Source organism: Pseudopodoces humilis, chromosome 14, assembly GCF_049639895.1.
Source record: "Pseudopodoces humilis isolate 2021_Gansu_Grassland_sample_001 chromosome 14, ASM4963989v1, whole genome shotgun sequence".
In the NCBI taxonomy this organism is placed as follows: domain Eukaryota; kingdom Metazoa; phylum Chordata; class Aves; order Passeriformes; family Paridae; genus Pseudopodoces; species Pseudopodoces humilis.
The window spans coordinates 1,322,344-1,341,356 of record NC_142213.1 but is presented as its reverse complement, the minus strand read 5'-3'; the positions used below and the strand labels follow the sequence as shown (position 1 = coordinate 1,341,356).

The window sequence follows — 19,013 nt, the reverse complement described above, 5'->3', positions numbered from 1 at the left end:
CTCCTGGCCTTTTTTTTCCACTTGTGTGGAACTGAGACATGAAATATAACGTGTCCCTTTTAATAATGATCCTATAATGCTTTTTTCCCCTCGGGGATCCCTGGGCGCTTTACAAATTAGGTCTCAGACACGAGAATCCCCAAAGTGCAGCTCCTTCCAGGATGAAATGTGGATGTTGTTCTACCGGATTATGAGAGGAAAAAATATGGAATGATATTTTTTTCTGCTCAGTACTCCTTCCTTCTCATTGCACTGAGTGACCAGAGGAGGGAAACCCAGATGATCTGTGTCTGGTGCTGGAAGTCTCCTCAGGGCTTCACAGAGCTGGCATTCACAAAACTCTCCTCTTTCCTCTGGCTTCAGGCTGCTGGGGTTTATTTTGGGGGCAGAGGAATTGCACTTTATGCTGGTGATTTCTCACCAGTGTGGGTGGCTGAGGTCCATACCCACGGCTCACAATTCTTCCAGGAGCTCCCACCTTGGCTCCCTGCCCCTTGCTGATGGTTCACTTTCCGTCAGGCTCTCCCTTGGGGATCTTTTGAATGTTCTGGTGAATTCTCGAGTCATCAGCCAGGGGAGGGTAATTTGCCTCTGGGCATTGGCTCATGGGTTGGTCCCTCTCTGAAAAGCTGTCTCCATCTCACCCATCATTCCTCTGGTCCCAGTTTAACTGGGAGTTTCTTCAGGCTGAAGGGTGAGCAATGGTCCCATCTGTTCAGGCCACCCTAGGAGAGAGTGTCTGGCTGGGTACCTCCAGGACATCCACAACATTTCCAGGAGCAGAGCAGAGCCAGCTGCCTCTGTCCCTGGGACTGTCACAAGGTGGGAAAAACAGTCCCCGCTCCCAGCATGTGTTGGCACAGATGGTTGTGTGGGGATGCCAGGAGTTTGGGTTTTATATGCCCTGGGCACAGAGTGTGACTTTCCCTGGCGTGACCAGGTGGCAGCCATGGTGACAACACCTCTGCTGCCAGGGATGCTGGAATTCCAGTGCCTCACACCTGCGGTCCCAGGCAGAGCCTCACCTGCTCAGTGCCTGCCCCAGACATCGCTGCTGGCACTGTGTGCTCAGTTAATAATTCATGTCAGGAGAGACAACGTCAGTGGGATTTATTTAAAGCAAGGCGGATCTGACAGTCCGAGTGCTCATCACACTCCAGCAGTCCGAGAAAGGACTTTATTTCAAATCAGATCTTTGTTCAAATCAGGGGCTGGCCCAGGGATGGGAAGAGCTGGTTGGTGTCACCCTGCCTGTGCCACCAGATAACCCTGTGGCTGTTTCCTTGCCTCTTGTGAGAAGGATGAACAAATCCTTCCTCGCCTCCCTCTCAGGAGGGCTCTGAGCCTGACTGTGGTTGAGGGCTGGAGGAGACTGAGGGGAAACCTCAGGGGTCTTCAGTGTCCTCATGAGGGGCAGCAGAGGGGCAGGCACTGATCTCTTCCCTGTGGTGAGCAGGGACAGGGCCCAGGGAAGGGCTGGAGCTGTCAGGGGAGGTTTAGGGTGGATATCAGAAGAGGTTCTTCCCCCAGAGGCTGCTGGCACTGCCCAGGGAATGGTCCCGGCCCCGAGGCTGCCAGAGCTCCAGGAGAGTTTGGACAGCACTCCAGGGGTGCCCAGGGGGGATTGTTGGGGGTCTGTGCAGGGCCAGGGGTTGGATCAATGATCTGGGTGGGTCCCTTCTGGCTCAGGATATTCTGTGATTCCATAATTCCAGCACCATGGGGCTGATCCAGGGGGATGCTGAGCACCCCGGCAGGAGCTGGGCTCTGAGCCATCTCTCCTCCCTGGGCTCCTGCGAGCAGCTGATCTCTGTGCCGGGGCTGAGGCACTGTCAGGACAATCTGCGAGGCGTTCACACCTCGGCTGTGCCTGCAGAGCCCTCCCGACAGCGAGCACAGAGCGCTGCCTTTGCCAAGGGAATTGTCTGCGGAGCCTCGCAAGGTCAGCGCCTTCCCCGCCCGCGTTGGGCTGAGTTCTGCCTCCTGCTCCACCGAGCTGCTCCTTCCCCACTAACCCCGGCACTCCCGTTAGGCTGGGGCATCACTCCCTCTCCTTTCTTGCCAGCACCCTTTGGATCCAAACAGGAGGAGGAGGAGGAGGAGGAGGCAGCCTGTGGGTGGCAGGAGCAGGGAGTGTTCCTGCTCTGCCATCCGGTAACTGCCTGGGCTTGCAGCAGGGGACCGCTGTAATTTGCAAAGCTGGTTCCTGGCACACCCTCAAGATCAATAATCTACTTAGCTGAAAGTTTGCTGGATCTCTGATCTTCCCTGCATTTTCTCCCATCCCTTGATTGGAGTGCTGGATTCCTTTCCTCCAGTCCTTGAGTCTCATCTCAGAGCCCTGTGCTCCCTGCATCCCACTTGCTCAGGTTTTCAGCTGCTCCCGTGCTGCTTCCTCTGGGTGTTTTGTACCTTGTGCTGGTTTTTGGGGCTGACACGTGGCTCGGGCTGGGTCAGGCTGCCCGAGGCACCCAAAGGAGGTGCTGCAGCCTGTCAGATCCACTTGCTGCTCCGGGGATGCGCACCAGCCTGGGGACACTGTGCCAGGCCAGTGGGGGCAGGAGGTGACAGTCCCATGGGGGTCCCAGTGCCTGTGCAGGAGCGTGGGGACACAGAGCTGTCCCCTGGAGAGATGCTGCTCTGAGAGTCCTGCCAGAAGGGCTTCTCCACCCAACACTGAGGTGTTGAAATGGTGTCAGGGGCAGCACAGCTTTACCTGCCTTGAGTCATCCCACATCCTGCTCCTGGAGCCACTGGCATCCAAACAGCTCCTCAGCTTTCCACCTTCCCTAGGCAGCCGCCTGCTGAGTCCATCTGACCGTGCAGGCTCAGTAATCCTTACCCACAGCCTAGAGTGCTTCTTCCCCTGGGGTGTTTTCCCCTGAATTTTTGGCAGCTCTCCATGTGGCTCTGGCGCCCAGGAAAGGGTTACAGCTCTCCAGCTCCAAACGTTTCAGTTTGCTTTGTTCAGTGCAATGCATATTTCATACGCTCAGCTTCCCAGCTGGCAGAGGCCTGGAAACCCTGCAAGCTGTCGGGTATTGTCTCTCTCCTTCTTTACTTGTTTGTTTGTTGGGTTTTTTGGGTTGTCATTTTTGTTGGCTTTCTCTTTTTTTTTTTTTTTTCTTTTTCATCTTTCCCAAATTGCTCTCTCTCACGAAAGCCCAACCCTAGTGCTGACAATGGGGGGCTATCAATAGCTAAATGGCTTCACAGCTGTAGCCGAGGCAGGGCTGCAGCCAGGGCTTTTATGGCGAGCAATTTCCTCGAGCTGAGGCTGCGGAGGGAGCGTGGGGATGGATGGGTTGCAGGAGCTGGCAGCAGGAGGACGCTGTGCCACGGGCTTCCCCCCCCTTCCAAAGGTTGTAATTATCTCGTTGTTTATCCATATGCAAGCTGTCGTCCTGGATGGGAACCGGCTCGGCTGTGGCCGTCCCTCCTGAAAGCCACCAGCGTCTGTGTCCCCTCCTCCCCGTGCCCCCCGTGTCTGTGCCATCTGCTCACAGCTTGCTGCTGGTTGCCAGTGCCTCGGTGGGGCTGGGGGCAGCTGGCACTGTCACCCGTGCTTGTGACTGCAGCTCTTGGACGTTGATGTCCCTGTGGAGGGGACCAGGAGCGGCTGCACCTCACTCGTGTTCATCTGGAGAACCTGTGGGGAGGTGCCCACGGAGCTGCCAGGGTTCTCCTGGGGGACTGGGCACCGCTGTGGCTATGTGGGTCTGGGTACTTGGCACGTGTATTCCTGTGGGATTCTCCTCATCCATCCATCATCCATGGTTACATCCTCCATCCATCCATCCATCCATCCGTGGTTACATCCTCCATCCATCCATCCATCCATCATCCATCCATCCATCATCCATCCATCATCCATCCATCCATCCATCCATCTATCCATCATCCATCCATCATCCATCCATCCATCCATCATCCATCCATCCATCCATCCATCATCCATCCATCCATCCATCCATCATCCATCCATCATCCATCCATCATCCATCATCCATCCATCCATCCATCCATCCATCCATCATCCATCCATCCATCCATCCATCATCCATCATCCATCCATCCATCCATCCATCCATCCATCATCCATCCATCCATCCATCCATCTATCCATCATCCATCCATCATCCATCCATCCATCCATCATCCATCCATCCATCCATCCATCATCCATCCATCCATCATCCATCATCCATCCATCCATCCATCCATCCATCCATCATCCATCCATCCATCCATCCATCATCCATCCATCCATCATCCATCCATCCATCCATCATCCATCCATCATCCATCCATCATCCATCCATCCATCCATCCATCATCCATCATCCATCCATCCATCATCCATCCATCATCCATCATCCATCATCCATCCATCCATCCATCCATCATCCATCCATCCATCCATCCATCCATCCATCATCCATCCATCCATCCATCCATCATCCATCCATCCATCCATCCATCATCCATCCATCCATCCATCCATCCATCCATCATCCATCCATCCATCATCCATCCATCCATCATCCATCCATCCATCCATCCATCATCCATCCATCCATCATCCATCCATCCATCATCCATCCATCCATCCATCCATCCATCCATCATCCATCCATCCATCATCCATCCATCCATCCATCCATCCATCATCCATCATCCATCCATCATCCATCCATCATCCATCCATCCATCATCATCCATCCATCATCCATCCATGCATCATCCATCCATCCATCCATCATCCATCCATCCATCCATCCATCCATCATCCATCCATCCATCATCCACCATCCATCCATCATCCATCCATCCATCCATCCATCCATCCATCCATCCATCCATCCATCATCCATCCATCCATCCATCCATCCATCATCCATCCATCCATCCATCCATCCATCCATCCATCCATCCATTCCCCATCCATAGCAGTTGGTGAGACTATAGCTGGCTCTTCTCCAGAGGCCAGAGATGGGCACATGCCCCCCTTGCCTGGCATTCCTGAGAATGGCCAGGTATGGGCAGGATGTGATCACCTGGCCCAGGGAGTCCTGGCTCTGGCTGTCCCAGAGGAACAACCAAAGGAACACTTGGATTGCTCCTTTCCTCTCCCATTCACACCTCAGCCTAGACCAGGTCTTTGTCCTCGCTGCTCCTGCACTTCCAGAACAGCTCTCCTCCAGGTTTTCACCAGGTCCCTGCTCCGTCCCATCCTCATGTCTTGGTACCTCCATGGTGAACTTGACCTCCAGCATCCCATGAGCAGCTTTTCCTCAGCTCCATCATCTCTTCCATCAGGCAGTGTAGGGAACGTGTTGTTGAAGGCAGTTTGGATTAGATCTGCAACTTTTCTTCTATCTGCAGCCCCAGCCCTCAGGATTTCTGGCACAATCCCCCTTTGATAAAAAAACTCTGCATTTATTCCCATTTTCCATTTGCCTCAGCTTCTTCCAAACCTCCTTCCAAAGCCCTCGCAGTGCTGGACACTGCATTTGTGCACATTCCAGTTAATATTTTTTTTCACCATATTTCTCTCATCTCCTCAGGATCCTGTTTTGTGTCCTGCCCAAGTAATTCAAGAGTCTTCACTTCGTTGCCCAGTCTGCTTTTGTTCCTGTATAAACATTTTAGCGGCTTCTCATTGATCACATGCAGTTCCTTACTCAGCTTGGGCATTGATTCCATTCTCAGATGTATTTATATATCCTTCCTTCTTTCTGTCTGCCCTGATATTTCTTTTTTTTCTTTTAATTTGTGGTCATAGCTCTATTTTATTTCTTCCTGCTAGTAAAAGTGGAGGCAGAGGTTGCAGTAGCATCACATCCCCTTGTTTCTCAGCTGAAAACTCTTCTCACCACAGGGACAGCCTCAATTCCATGAGAATATTTCCTTGCACATGGAAGTTGAATCCATCTATCAAGAAGAACCCTCTTTCCACAAGTGTTTCCTTTGAGCTCACTTTTGTCACAGCACCCTCAGGGGCTCTATGAATCTCTTAATTGTTGTTTTATTCTTCCATAGCATCCCAGACTGGTTTGGGTTGGAAGGATGAAGCTTCTCTCATCCATGGGCAGGGACACCTTCCAGTAGAATATTCCCCTTTGGAGCTGAGGGAAGGTTTGGGGTGTTTGTGGAAGAGCCCAGGAGGTGGTGGGGAGGTGCTGAAGCAGAGGCTGAGGGGAGAGGAGCTGTCCCTGTCCCTTGCAGCCAGGGGAGCAGGGGATGGCTCGGCGTGGGGAGCAATCAGAGGTTGTGGGGCAGTGTGCAGTGTGCAGTCACAGCTCATCACAGCCTCCCAAACTGCACTTGGAGGGGAGGCTGACGGAAACCAAACCCAAGGTGGGTCACTAATTGAGTCCTTGCCTGATCCTCTGCCTGCCCCGAGCCTGGAATTGGCACAAGGGCACATCAGGAGCCTTCCCCTAAGGAGGAGAGCTGAGGGAGTGGGAAGATGTGCTGACATCTCTCCTTGTTTATTATCCCAGGCAGCCTGCAAATGAGAGGGATGAGAACAGCAGCATGGAGAGCTGTTGGCATCTCTGCAATAGGGTTACACATTTAATTTATGCTGTTAATATAGATCAAGAAGTTTTGTGTCCATGGAACTGCTGCAGGGAGGACTGACCTTTCCCAAACTTGGCTTGTTTTCTGTTGTGCTTTTGGGATCATCTGGAGCTAATCAGGCTGCTAACTTAAAAAAATCAGTTTTGCCTAAAAATATAGACAATCACTTTTGTTTTCAGTGGAACAACATTTGCTGTAAGTAGAGGGTTGGGTTGTTTGAAAATAAGTTTCAGTGTTCCAGCTCCACTGTGCACCAGCCTTGATTTTAAATTTATGACTCTCCAAAATGAAAAGTAAATGGATTGTGTTATTCCCAACCCTTTTATAAAAGTTAACATTGCAAAAACAGATGTGAAATGTGGCCTCGCAGATTACAGCCTGAGCTTGGGGTTTTTAGGTTGGGGTTTTATTTTTTCCTTACTCTCTCTGTGCTGTGTCCCTGAGGAGCAGAAATCTGCCTTTTTCCAGCAGGAGGAAAATTGTTCTGTGTCTGAATTGCCTCCTGCCAGGCTTGTGTGGATGCTGCAGGACACGGAGCTCCAAGGAACGATAATGCCTTTACAAAAACAGGCAACTTAGCAGGGAATTTTTAATTAGGAATGTGCAGGAAAGTTCAGATTGCCTGGGAATTTGGTAATGCTGTAACAAACCTCCCAGTCCTAGGACATCCATTCCAGTATGGCCCTGGGAGATGGTGATTAAAGGCACTGGCAAGCAGGTTATTATCTCCAGCTTCCTTCAGGAGGCAGGTGAGCATGTCCTCACCTCCCACACCAGGCCTGGATGTGCTGGGATCTGGGAAAGTCTGGGCCAAGCCTGGAGCTGCCCTGCTCCAGGTCAGTGGGGGCTGAGGTGTTGGATGCTGTGTTCAGCCTGGAGAAAAGGAGGCTCAGGGGGAATTTCTGGCTCTGCACAGCTCCCTGCCAGGAGGGGACAGCCGGGGGGAACAGGGACAGGAGAGGGAACGGCCTCAGGCTGGGCCAGGGGAGGCTCAGGGTGGACAGCAGCAGGAATTTCCCCATGGAAAGGGTTGTTCACTGGCAGGGGCTGCCTAGGAAGTTTTGGAGTGCCCATCCCTGGAGGTGTCCAAGGAACACCTGGATGTGGCACTCGGTGCTCTGGGCTGGGGACAAGGTGGGGACTGGGCACAGCTTGGACTCGATGATCCTGACACTCTTTTCCAGCCTCAGTGATCCTGGGATTCTGGGACAGGGCTCTGGGCCACCAAAGCCTTGAAGGGCTGGTTGAGGGGACAGGGAGGTGTCTGGAGGTGCTGGTGGCAATTAAGGTCCAGCAGAGGAGTGGGGGCCCTTGCAGGGCATCCGTGCTGCACAGCCTGACTTGGGGTGCAGGACAGAGCTGGAACAGTCCTTCAGGATTTCTTGTATCATTTCCCATCTCTAGTGTGTTAAAAAAAAGCCCAACAAACACCAGGAAAAAGTTACTTCTCTGGCAGAAGAGGTAAAAGGGCTCCGTCACTTCCATAAACCTCACATACATAAATTATTGTCTTCTATTAGTCACTTAAGGGCTCAGTTGCTTAATTATTTTGATCACAGTAATCATTTATTTACAAGGTGGGGAAAAATGCCAAGCACTTCCAAGCCGAGCAGCACAGCAGGAAGGAGGCAGGGCTGCAGAAGCATTTCTTTCCTCCCCACAAGTCAAAATGCTTTTGCTTCATGGAGTTATGAAGTCCCTTTTGAGGTCCCTGCTGAGATATGATGCTCTGATCCACAGCCTTTGATTCTCCCCCAGGAAAGAAGTTCAGCAAAACCAGCTGCAGGTCCCTGTGCAGGAAAAGGCTCCAGGGAGAGCTCAGAGCCCCTTCCAGGGCCTAAAGAGACTCCAGGAGAGCTGGAGAGGGACTGGGGACAAGGGATGGAGGGACAGGACACAGGGAATGGCTTTAAACAAAGGGGGTAAGCTTAGATGGGATTTCAGGGAGAAATCCGTCCCTGTGAGGGTGGGCAGGCCCTGGCACAGGTGCCCAGAGCAGCTGTGGCTGCCCCTGGATCCCTGGAAGTGTCCAAGGCTGGGGTGGACAGGGCTTGGAGCAGCCTGGGCCAGTGGGAGGTGTCCCTGCCCTGGCAGGGGCTGGGACTGGATCAACTTTGAAGTCCTTCCAACCCAGATCTTCCATGGCTCTGTGAGTATTTGGGGGGTGAAGGGGGAAGGAGGCATCTGGTAGAGTTTAAGTGGATCTCTCTCAAACCTCTTTGCAACCTGAAGGTATTTGGGTTTTCTCCTACAAGTCTGTCTTCCTACCAATCCCCAGCCCAAGAACTTGGTCTCACCTCCTCAACCCCCACCTTCCAGCTTCCCCTCTGTGTCTCCCACATGTTTCTGCTTAGGAATCCACCGTGCCTTCCCTGTTTCCCAGAGAAGGCTGCTCTGATCCTCCCCTAATTCCATTAGAGTCCATTAGGAGCTCCTTGCCACAGCTCCCGGAGGAGCGCGGGGCAGAGACCGCAGGAAAACAAACGGCCCCTCTCAACAAATCCCAGGGCCGAGTGCCAGGCAGGGATTCCCAGCTCTTTACAAACCACCCTCCTAATAAAGAGGTAAAATGGGGAGGGGGGAAAATATGCATTTTCTAATCACCCAGATTTAGGCCTTCAAAGGATTTATTACAACTTTTTATTTCCATGCGTGGAAAATGGAATCTTACCTCCTGAGCCGGCTGGTCCAGCTCGACTGGGTTTAGAGCAGGGAGCTCTCAAACAACGTTCAGGGCCGTGCCTGGGTGTTAAACTTGCTGGAATGCATTAAAACATGGCACTGGGAGAGGGGGAGATGCGAGCACTCAGCAATGTGATGCCTCCAGCAGCTGCTCGTGCCGTGGAGCAACAACGGGAGCCGCCGGGATTGGAGGGAGAAAGGAAACAACCAGCCCAGCCGTGTGCTGCCATCCCTGCTCCCAGAGCCAGCCAGCCTGCTGTACCTGGGATTGTAGAGGGATCAGACACGAGGGCTTGGAGGAGATAAATGCAGTGAACCTTGAATTTTAATTGCTGCTGTTGGGGAGCCGGCGCCGGGGCGGTTTGTGCCCCTGTGCCACGCTGGGGAGCAGTGCCGGTGACATTCCGAGTGCAGCAAGCAAAATCCCATTAAGATAACGTCACGGCCTCTCTGTTTTACTGTTTGCAAACCAGCCCTAACATCATTAAATTACACGACAGGGAGGTGCCTGCTGCCAAGGGGCTCTGCTCGAGATAAGATGTGGGTTGAGCCGCTGCCAAAATTTGGGTTGATATGACAAGAAATTTGGAGCGGGTTCAAGGCTTGATTCACACCAGACATGGCACTGTGCAGGTAAACATTGGGCAGGATTGATCCCTGGGGCTGTGCAGGTAGCTGGCACTGCAGAATCCTGGGCAGGATGGGGCTGGAGGGGGTTGTAGCAGATTTACAGCTCTTGTGTTCAGCACTGACAAGAAGCCAGAGCCCAGCAAGGTGAAGCTTAGGGAATTTTGCGGGTTCTTACCTCTGCCGTCCCCTCCCCAGCCCTTCTGGGGAGTGGGAAGGAGCCTGAACACCAGGACACTGCTCAGAGAAGCTGCTTGTTTTGTGATGCCCCAGCTGCACCAGCAGGAAAAGGGGTGAGAAGAAAGATCTGCATCATAAAACCCCACGCAGCCTCTAAGAGCCCTGAAGCCAGCCTTGCTGGTCCCTCTGTGCCACCCGCCATGTCCCTGCCACGCTTGTCCGTGGAGGCTTTGTGCTTCTTGTGCTTATTGTGCCCTTTTTTATGCCCATTGTGCCTTTTTTTTGTGCCTCTTCATTCCTTTTTTTAGAACTTTTGTGCTCTTTGCTGCTGCAGGTGTGGAGTTTTGCTCCAGGCTCTCCAGACCTGAGTTTTCTCTCATGGATAGTCTAGACTTCAGCTCCATCTTTCAGATCTGTGAAGAGACCTCACCCAGCACCGTCCCCACCTTGCCATCACTCAGCAAAATTGGCATTAATGACTTTTCTTTCCTGCAGCATCTTCCAGGCAGGGAATTGATCCCCAACCAGGGCTCTGGAAGAAGCCTGGGCTGTGTGTGCAGAGATCCCCTTGTCACCCCATCCTCCAGGACAGGACATCAGGAAGAAAATACTTGAAAATGATGCTTTAGAAGCAGTTTTCTAAGCGTTTTCCATTAGGGAAGCTTTGATTCCTTCAGAGGCTGCAGAGAGCCTGCCCTGCCCTGGGACTGCCTGGCGCTCCAGCGCTGCTATTACAGCTTTCCCTCGTGGCCCTGTTTCTGGCACTGCTGATTTTCGGGGTCCCAGATGGGTCCTGGCCATTGCAACAGCTCAGTACAAAGTGGCTGGGAAAGTGGCTTGGAATTCCTGTTACTGAGCTGTTCTCCACAGAGGGATGGAGCTGAGTGTCCAGGCACATCCCTCACATCCTTCCATCCCAGCAGTGGCTTTGCACACCTTGGTTGTGGGTTTAAACTGACAGAGAATGGGTTTAGATGGGATGTTGGGAAGGAATTCCTGTCTGTGAGGGAGGTGAGACCCTGGCACAGGTGCCCAGAGAAGCTGTGGCTGCCCCTGGATCCCTGGAAGGGGTCAGAAAGGACCATCCCTTTCCCAAGAGTTATTTCCTGCACATCTCTCTGTGTGACCTCTCTCCCAGCAGCTGGAATGCCTCACCCTGGCCTGCAGTTCCAGGAGGTCAATCCTTGTTTTCACATAACACAGGTGCTCATTTCCAGTGCTTTGGAATATCAAAAGCAGCTGGATGAGCCCTTCTCACCCGGGGAGAGAGGTCCTGCAGATGGGCAGGGTGTGGTGGAGCCCGTGCTGTGGGTCCTGTGTGTCACCCTCACAGGTGAAGATGAGATACACTCACTGTGTGCCTGTTCTAGGTGACACCGGGCCTGGAGGGACAAGAGGGGGAGCTGCTGGTGAAGGGCCCCTCGGTGTTCCGCGAGTACTGGAACAGACCCAAGGAAACCGCAGATGCCTTCACGCCCGACGGATGGTTCAGAACAGGTACGGGAAGGGCTCCCCCAGCAGCTCTGGGTGGGTGCACAGGGTTGGAGAGGGGCTGGAACTGGGGCTGGCAGCTGGGAGTACAGGCTGGATGTGTTTCCAAACGCTGGCTCGGGAAGGGGCTTTGCCTGCATCGGCTGTAGTGAGTCACCGAGTAGTGGGGGGTGTTTGGGGTGCTTTGCTCCTAAGCATGAAATAACACTGCTTAATGTTTTCCTGGGAATTCAGCTTTGCAGACAGGTGGGATTTGTCTCCATTTACACAGGGACTGTGTCACAGAATCATTAACTACCAGCTACAAACCCCTGAGAGGAGGGTGTGGCCAGATGGGGGTCGGGCTCTACTTCCAGGCTTCCAGGGATTTGAGGAAATGGCCTCAAGCTGTGCCAGGGGAGGCTCAGGTTGGACATCAGGAGGAATTTATTCACGGAAAGGCTTGTTCATTGGCAGGGGCTGCCCAGGGAGATTCTGGAGTCCCCATCCCTGGAGGTGTCCAAAGGATGCCCGGATGTGGCACTCAGTGCTCTGGGATGAGTGGCAAGGTGGGGATCAGTCACAGGTTGGACGTGATGACCTTGGAGGTCTTTTCCAGCCTCGGTGATTCTGGGATTCTCTGATTCCATGTTATCCACAGCTCTGGTTTCCCCACTCCCCTCTTGACTGTGTGTTAGCAGCGCTGTGGTGGCTGGAGTCAGGCTGCATTTCTGATCCCTTCTGTGTAACCTGATTTATTGTTGGTTCCTGAAGAAGCTGTGATTTATTCTAATTGTTCTCCCGAAGCAGAGCTCACTCTGCCAGCAGTGTCACCACGAGTCCCCGGGCCAGGCGGGTACCGCGGGCTGGGACCGGAGCGTCACCAACCCTCACGTGGGGTGCAGGGCAATCAGCTTTAAAAATTTTTTTAGTCAACACTCCTGATGAATATTTCAGCTGCAAAGGAATAGCGTGCATTAATTATTGCAAAGAGATGTCTTTAGGAGAAAATGATTTTGAAATTCAGTTTAATTTCATTGTAATGCGCCGCAAACAGGAAGGGAGTATGTGTGTTTAATTGGCTCTCGGGGGTAAGGCCGGGAAGATGGCATGCCTTTGTCACAGGCCATTAGTGATACAGACTGCATAATGAGGGACTACAATCAGCTCACAGCTGCCGGCTCCTACGGGGAGAGAATGATATTAAATAGAAATCAGTATAAATTAAACTTAACCCTTTCACCAACCGAGCAAAGCTCAGCGCTGGAAACAAGGGAGGGGAGCAGTGACAGGAGTGGGGGGTTCAGGGTGGGTCAGGGGGTGCTTGGAGAACCCCCCAGCAGCCAGGTGACCTCCCTGATGTCCCTCTTCCCTCGGGCAGGAGGCTTGAACTCCCGTCCCCATCCCTGCCCCCACTCTGCCTTAGCTTCCTTTCCTCTCCTCCCTCCTGCTCCGTCTCTCATGGACATCAGGTCGATGGGACTGGGTTTTTCCCAAGCCTCATTTATCCAGCAGTGCCAGGAGCCATCCCATGGCCCCATCCTCACCCTGCCTGTCCCAGCCTCATCAGCAGCCTCTGGAGATCACTCAGAGGTGGCAAATGTCCTGTGGAGGTAAAAAAGCCTTGAGGGAATGAAAGGGGTTGTGTCCTGTCACAGGGTTTGGATCTGGAGGGTGAATTATCCCCATTAAGCACAAATTAGTTACCCTGGAGCCAAAACCATACTGGCAGGATCCAACAGAGGTGAATCCTGGCCTCAGCCAGGCTGTAATTCCCTGTATCTGCCACTTCCAGGTCATCCAGGTGAGTGTTTTACAGAGGAGGCTGAATGTCAGCACACAGTGTTCCCAAAACCCTGGCGATGGCATTCCTGACTCCGTGCCAGCATTCTGCTCACTGCTCACCCTCATGGGTGTCCCCAACAGTGACCTGCAGGCTGCAGCTGCTGGCCAAGGCCCTCAGGGCTGGGCTTTCACAGAATTATGGAATGGTTTGGATGGGAAGGGACGTTAAAGCACATCCCTGCCATGGTGCCACCTTCCACTAGACCAGGTTGCTCCAAACCCTGTCCAGAAAATCAGGGGGAAAAACCAGTGACTTTGATGAATTCAAGATTGTGGCTCTTCTGAGAAGCCTCTGAACTCCTGGTGGTGCGGAGGGGATGTGCTGTTGCTCCCATCCTCTTTATTCCCTGAGATTTGCGCTGCTGTCTGCCGATCCCTCCATCTCTCATTTCCATCCGAGTGAATTTGATTATTTTTATTGTATTAACACTGTTGACAGAGCTGCCGAGATCAAAGTCCCCTCTAGCCATTTCCAGGGAGACTGCTGGGTTTCCACCTGCTGTCATACATCCAAGTGGCACCGAGTCCTCGCAGGCTGAGCCGAGCCCAGAGGAACGACGCCCGTGGGCATCTGGCTCCTGTCCCTGCTGAGCCTTCCCAGCTGTGCCAGGTCCTGCCAGGTGAGAGGCAGCCTCCAAACACTCCATGATGCCCTGAGGGGAGGGGAGGAGAAAAGAGGGAAGGTGTTTTTTTAGGATGAGGCCCTGGCACAGGTGCCCAGAGCAGCTGTGGCTGCCCCTGAATCCCTGGAAGTGCCCAAGGTCAGGCTGGACAGGACTGGGAGCAGCCTGGGATAGTGAAAGGTGTCCCTGCCATGGCAGGGGTGGCACTGGGTGCTCTTTTAGGTCCCTTCTAACCCAAACCATTCCATGATCCTATGAGCAAAATCAAATCTGAAGGAAAAGCAGCAGAGAAACAGCAGCTTCTGTGGTCACCCTGATGTCCGTCCATCCGTCTGTCCATCCATCAATGGATTCCACCATCCATCCATCCATCCATTCATCCATGGATTCCACCATCCATCATCCATCCATCCATCATCATCCATCCATCCATCCATCATCCATCCATCCATCATCCATCATCCATCCATCATCCATCCATCATCCATCCATCCATCATCCATCATCCATCATCCATCCATCATCCATCCATCATCCATCCATCATCCATCCATCATCCATCCATCCATCATCCATCCATCATCCATCCATCCATCATCCATCCATCATCCATCCATCCATCCATCCATCCATCCATCATCCATCCATCCATCCATCCATCCATCATCCATCCATCCATCATCCATCCATCATCCATCCATCATCCATCCATCCATCCATCCATCATCCATCCATCATCCATCCATCCATCATCCATCATCCATCCATCATCCATCCCTCCATCCATCATCCATCCATCCATCATCCATCCATCCATCCATCATCCATCCATCATCCATCATCCATCCATCCATCCATCATCCATCCATCATCCATCCATCCATCATCCATCCATCCATCATCCATCCATCCATCATCCATCCATCATCCATCATCCATCATCCATCCATCATCCATCCATCCATCCATCATCCATCCATCCATCATCCATCATCCATCATCCATCCATCCATCCACCATCCATCATCCATCCATCATCCATCATCCATCATCCATCCATCCATCCATCCATCATCCATCCATCCATCATCCATCCATCCATCCATCATCCATCCATCCATCCATCATCCATCCATCCATCCATCCATCATCCATCCATCCATCATCCATCCATCCATCCATCATCCATCCATCATCCATCATCCATCCATCCATCCATCCATCATCCATCCATCCATCCATCCATCCATCATCCATCCATCCATCATCCATCCATCCATCATCCATCCATCCATCCATCCATCCATCATCCATCCATCCATCATCCATCCATCCATCCCTGCCATGCCCACATGGGCCAGGCTCTGGCACTGTCAGATGCTGTTATCCCTGTCCAGGAGGCTTTGGAAGCACAAGGAGGATTTGGGAGTGCCCAGGCATTGCCCCTTTCCCCACATTTCCCTCCTGCATCGGTGTTTCTGCAGAGGGATCTGCCAACCCAGCCGTGCTCCCCGGGCAGCGACAGCACCCCAGAGCAGCCTGCTCCCTGAGGGAAGGGCAGCTCCCATTCACATTTGCCCAAACATCCAGAAAATTAGAATCTGGTGTATTCAGGGAGATTTATTTTCAATTACAGGTTAAGGCTGAGACATGAAATAGCACCAGGTTTGAAAGTAGTGCGTAAATCCTGCAACAAATCCATGCATCTCTGCTCCATAAGATTTTATTGATTGCTATATTGTATCTGTCAGAATAAAACTCTCTTAATGCATGCATCAGGATGGAGAAGATAGAGAGCTTGTTGGGAGTAGAATCTGATTCAAGAATCAATGCACTTTGATTAATATGTCGTTAAGAAAGTAAGAGTTATTTAACTTGTTTGATGCACATTTCAGAATGATGACTCATATCTTTTAAATTTCTTTCTTTGAGCTGCATTTCAAAAAACCCCCACAACCTTGGAGCTGTTTTTCACATTGTTAAATCTTGGTTTATCAGTGAATTTTTGTTGGATCTTTTTGCACAGGTCACAAATGCCCCTGAACCCCATTAATAATAAATCCTATGGCCCAAAACACTTCTCATATCCTGTGGTTAAGGCTTTGGAGAGAGAGCAGACCTGGTGTCTGTTTATTCCTTCTGGATGTTCTGCAGTGAGAGAGGAAACTCCAAGGAAAACAAAATAAAACAAAACCCACAACCCAACAACAACAAAAAGGAGTTGTTTTTCCACTGTGATTACAAATCCAAGCACCAAGGACAAGCCGTGGCTTAGCTGAGAGCATCCCACTCAGCACTGAATTCCCAGCTTGCTCCAAAAATGGAACATGCTGCTGCTGCAGCTGTGAATCCCAGTGCAGGGAACGATCCCAGTGACTCTGAGTGGTTTCAGTGACCTCCTGCTGTCTCTCTGTCATTTTCAGACTGAGCTCTCCAGTCCACAACTGACACCAGCTGCAGATCCTTGCCATTCCCAGCCCTGGCTCTTGGAGATTCCATAAAATCATGGAATAGTTTGGGTGGGGAAGGACCTTTCAAGGCCACCAAGTCCAACCCCCACCACAACTGCAGCACCAGGAGGGGCTGAGGGAGCTGGGAAAGGGGCTCAGCCTGGAGAAAAGGAGGCTCAGGGGGGACCTCATGGCTCTGCACAAGTCCCTGCCAGGAGGGGACAGCCAGGGTGGGGAAACAAGGGGCAGAATGAGAAAAAATGGTCTTAGAGAAGGTTTAAGTTGGATATTGGGGAAAATTTCTTCACGGAAGGGCAGTCCCCATCCCTGGAAGTGTTCAAAAAACATGGATGTGACACCTGGGGGAGTGGTCAGTGGTGACCAGGGTGGTGGTGCAGGGCTGATGGTTGGACTTGATGATAGTAAAGATATTTTCCAGGTAATTCCATGATTCTGTGATTTCCACCCCTTTGGATGGGAAAGGCAAAGCTTCCTGCAGTTTTCCAGCAGTGAGGAATGTGGTGTTTGTAGGAAGGGTCCTGGGCAGGTCATCCCTGGCCAGGCACAGCTCTTCCCTCCTCCCTAAGGAGCAGGAGTGGGATGCACCCCCATCCCTCTGGCACAGGCTTTTCCCGAGGTTTGGCTGTCCCCAGGGACCAGCAGGTGTTTCCCTGCCAGGGGAATTGCTCACATCCGTGGGTGGAGCACAGACACCTGAAAGAGAAAATACTTGAGGCTGATCAAGGCAGATTATAAATAGAAATGCATCTAATTAGCATCTTAATCTGCAGGTTTTCTGTTTGTTTGCAGTGGCTTTCCTACTCACAAATCCAGCTAATGCAAATTCTATTTTTAAAGAAATGATTCCTTAATTGTAATGTGCTGAAATTATGTGAGTTACCGGTGTGATCCCACCGGATGGAGGGGGGCTCCTGCCTGGAGGAGCTTCTTTTGGAGTCTGGCAGGGATCAGCTCACGGGTGGGGCTGGATGGCTCAGCTGCTGCCTTCAGGACCAACCTTCCCACAAATGCCATGGGAGGACACCCCCAAAACTGCCAGTGGACCCCAAACACGCTGCTGTAGAAGAGGCAAGAACAGAAGCCAGACCAGGCATGTGCTGGGCTCCCCTTTCCACCCAGCCCTCATTTAAGAAGTGTTTCTGGAATTAAGAGCATAAATAGGGAAGATTTTCTGGTATATCAGCCTTTATCACCCCCAGAGGTTCCTTACACACACACTTCAAACACTTTGGAGAGAGAATTCCCTTTTTCTGCTTCCTGCTTGAGTATTTTTTCCTTCTCCTTGAGGATTCAGTAATTCCAGGTTTGCCTGACAGCTGGAAGCCTTGGGGTCACCAGGACATGGGAGGGGTGGAACGAGATGAGCTCTAAGTTCCCTTCCAAGCCAAAACATTCCGTGATTCCCTGATTCTGTGATTCTGTTTCCCTGACTGCTGGTGAAACTGATGTTTTCAGCAGTTCAGAGTGACTTGGGATTTTTGTAGCTGTAAATGAGAGCGGCTTTTGGCACAGAATTTGTTTACTCTCTAAAGCTGTGCTCTCGTCGTATCAAACATCTTGGATGCCAACCCTTTCCTTCTTTGAGAACCTCTGCTGCACTGAGGCTCGTTTCCAGAGGCGTGGAGCAATTGCTCCCCAGCCGAGAGTCAGTGGGAACAGCAGGCACCTGCAGCTCCCAAATCCAGGCTCTTCCCTCTGGTGCTGTGTCTGCTTTTACCCCTCGAGCTCTGCTACAGCAGTGCTGCTCTCACAGCCTGGAGGGAGGGCCTGGAACGAGCCCCTGACTGCTGGGAATCATTCTTCCCATCCCATCTTATTCAATTCCATCCCATTTCAGGGATTTAGGAAGGAATTGTTCCCTGGGAGGGTGGGCAGGCCCTGGCACAGGTGTCCAGAGAAGCTGTGGCTGCCCCTGGATCCCTGGAAGTGCCCAGGGCCAGGCTCCAGGTCACTGCATGGAAAAGAAGAGGTGATTCTGCCTTTTGCTAAGGTTTGATCATCCCTCAGTAGCTGCAGGGAGCAGAGGGATCTGCTCTAATATTTTTATTATTACCATTATTATTTTTTGTTACCGCGCTCTTCAAAGCTCCATCAGCCACACCTTGGAGCACTGACTTATTTATTACTCCTTGAGTTTTCTTTTTCGTCTCGTTGTCTGCAGGGATTTCCATAAATATTTAAATGCTAATGTGAAAAAAATAAGTGTTTTTCATTTTTACTTACCCATTTTCTTTTCTGGCTGATCCTCTGGGCAAACCCATCTGCAATAATTCAGGCTGGAGGAGCAGGGGGGGTCCCTGCTTGTGTCTTATCAGTCACCCATGAGTTCCTGTAGTGAGGACTGAACCTCCAAACCCTTGGCTGCCTGCTTTGCAGGAACCTTCCAGGTTTGCCTGGTTTAGCCACTGTTTTCCCTTGGAGCAGGACGTGCAGCCTGGGGAGCGTTCATCTGCTCTTGTCCTTCAGTTCTGAGGGCTTGGAGAGGCTCCTGGTCATGCTGAGCTGAAGAAACGAGATAAAAACGAGGAGC

The 19,013-nt window shown here is 51.9% G+C and overlaps 1 protein-coding gene across 2 annotated transcripts in view; it reads left to right on the top strand.

Moving 5' to 3' along the window:
- ACSF3 (acyl-CoA synthetase family member 3) overlaps nucleotides 1-19,013 on the top strand; it is a 52,051-nt gene that overhangs the window by 21,780 nt on the left and 11,258 nt on the right. For both annotated transcript variants that reach the window (XM_014260527.2, XM_014260528.2), the window contains exon 7: nucleotides 11,445-11,571. In XM_014260527.2, coding sequence (XP_014116002.2) covers nucleotides 11,445-11,571 — 127 coding nt within the window. The remainder of the gene's footprint in view (nucleotides 1-11,444; nucleotides 11,572-19,013) is intronic.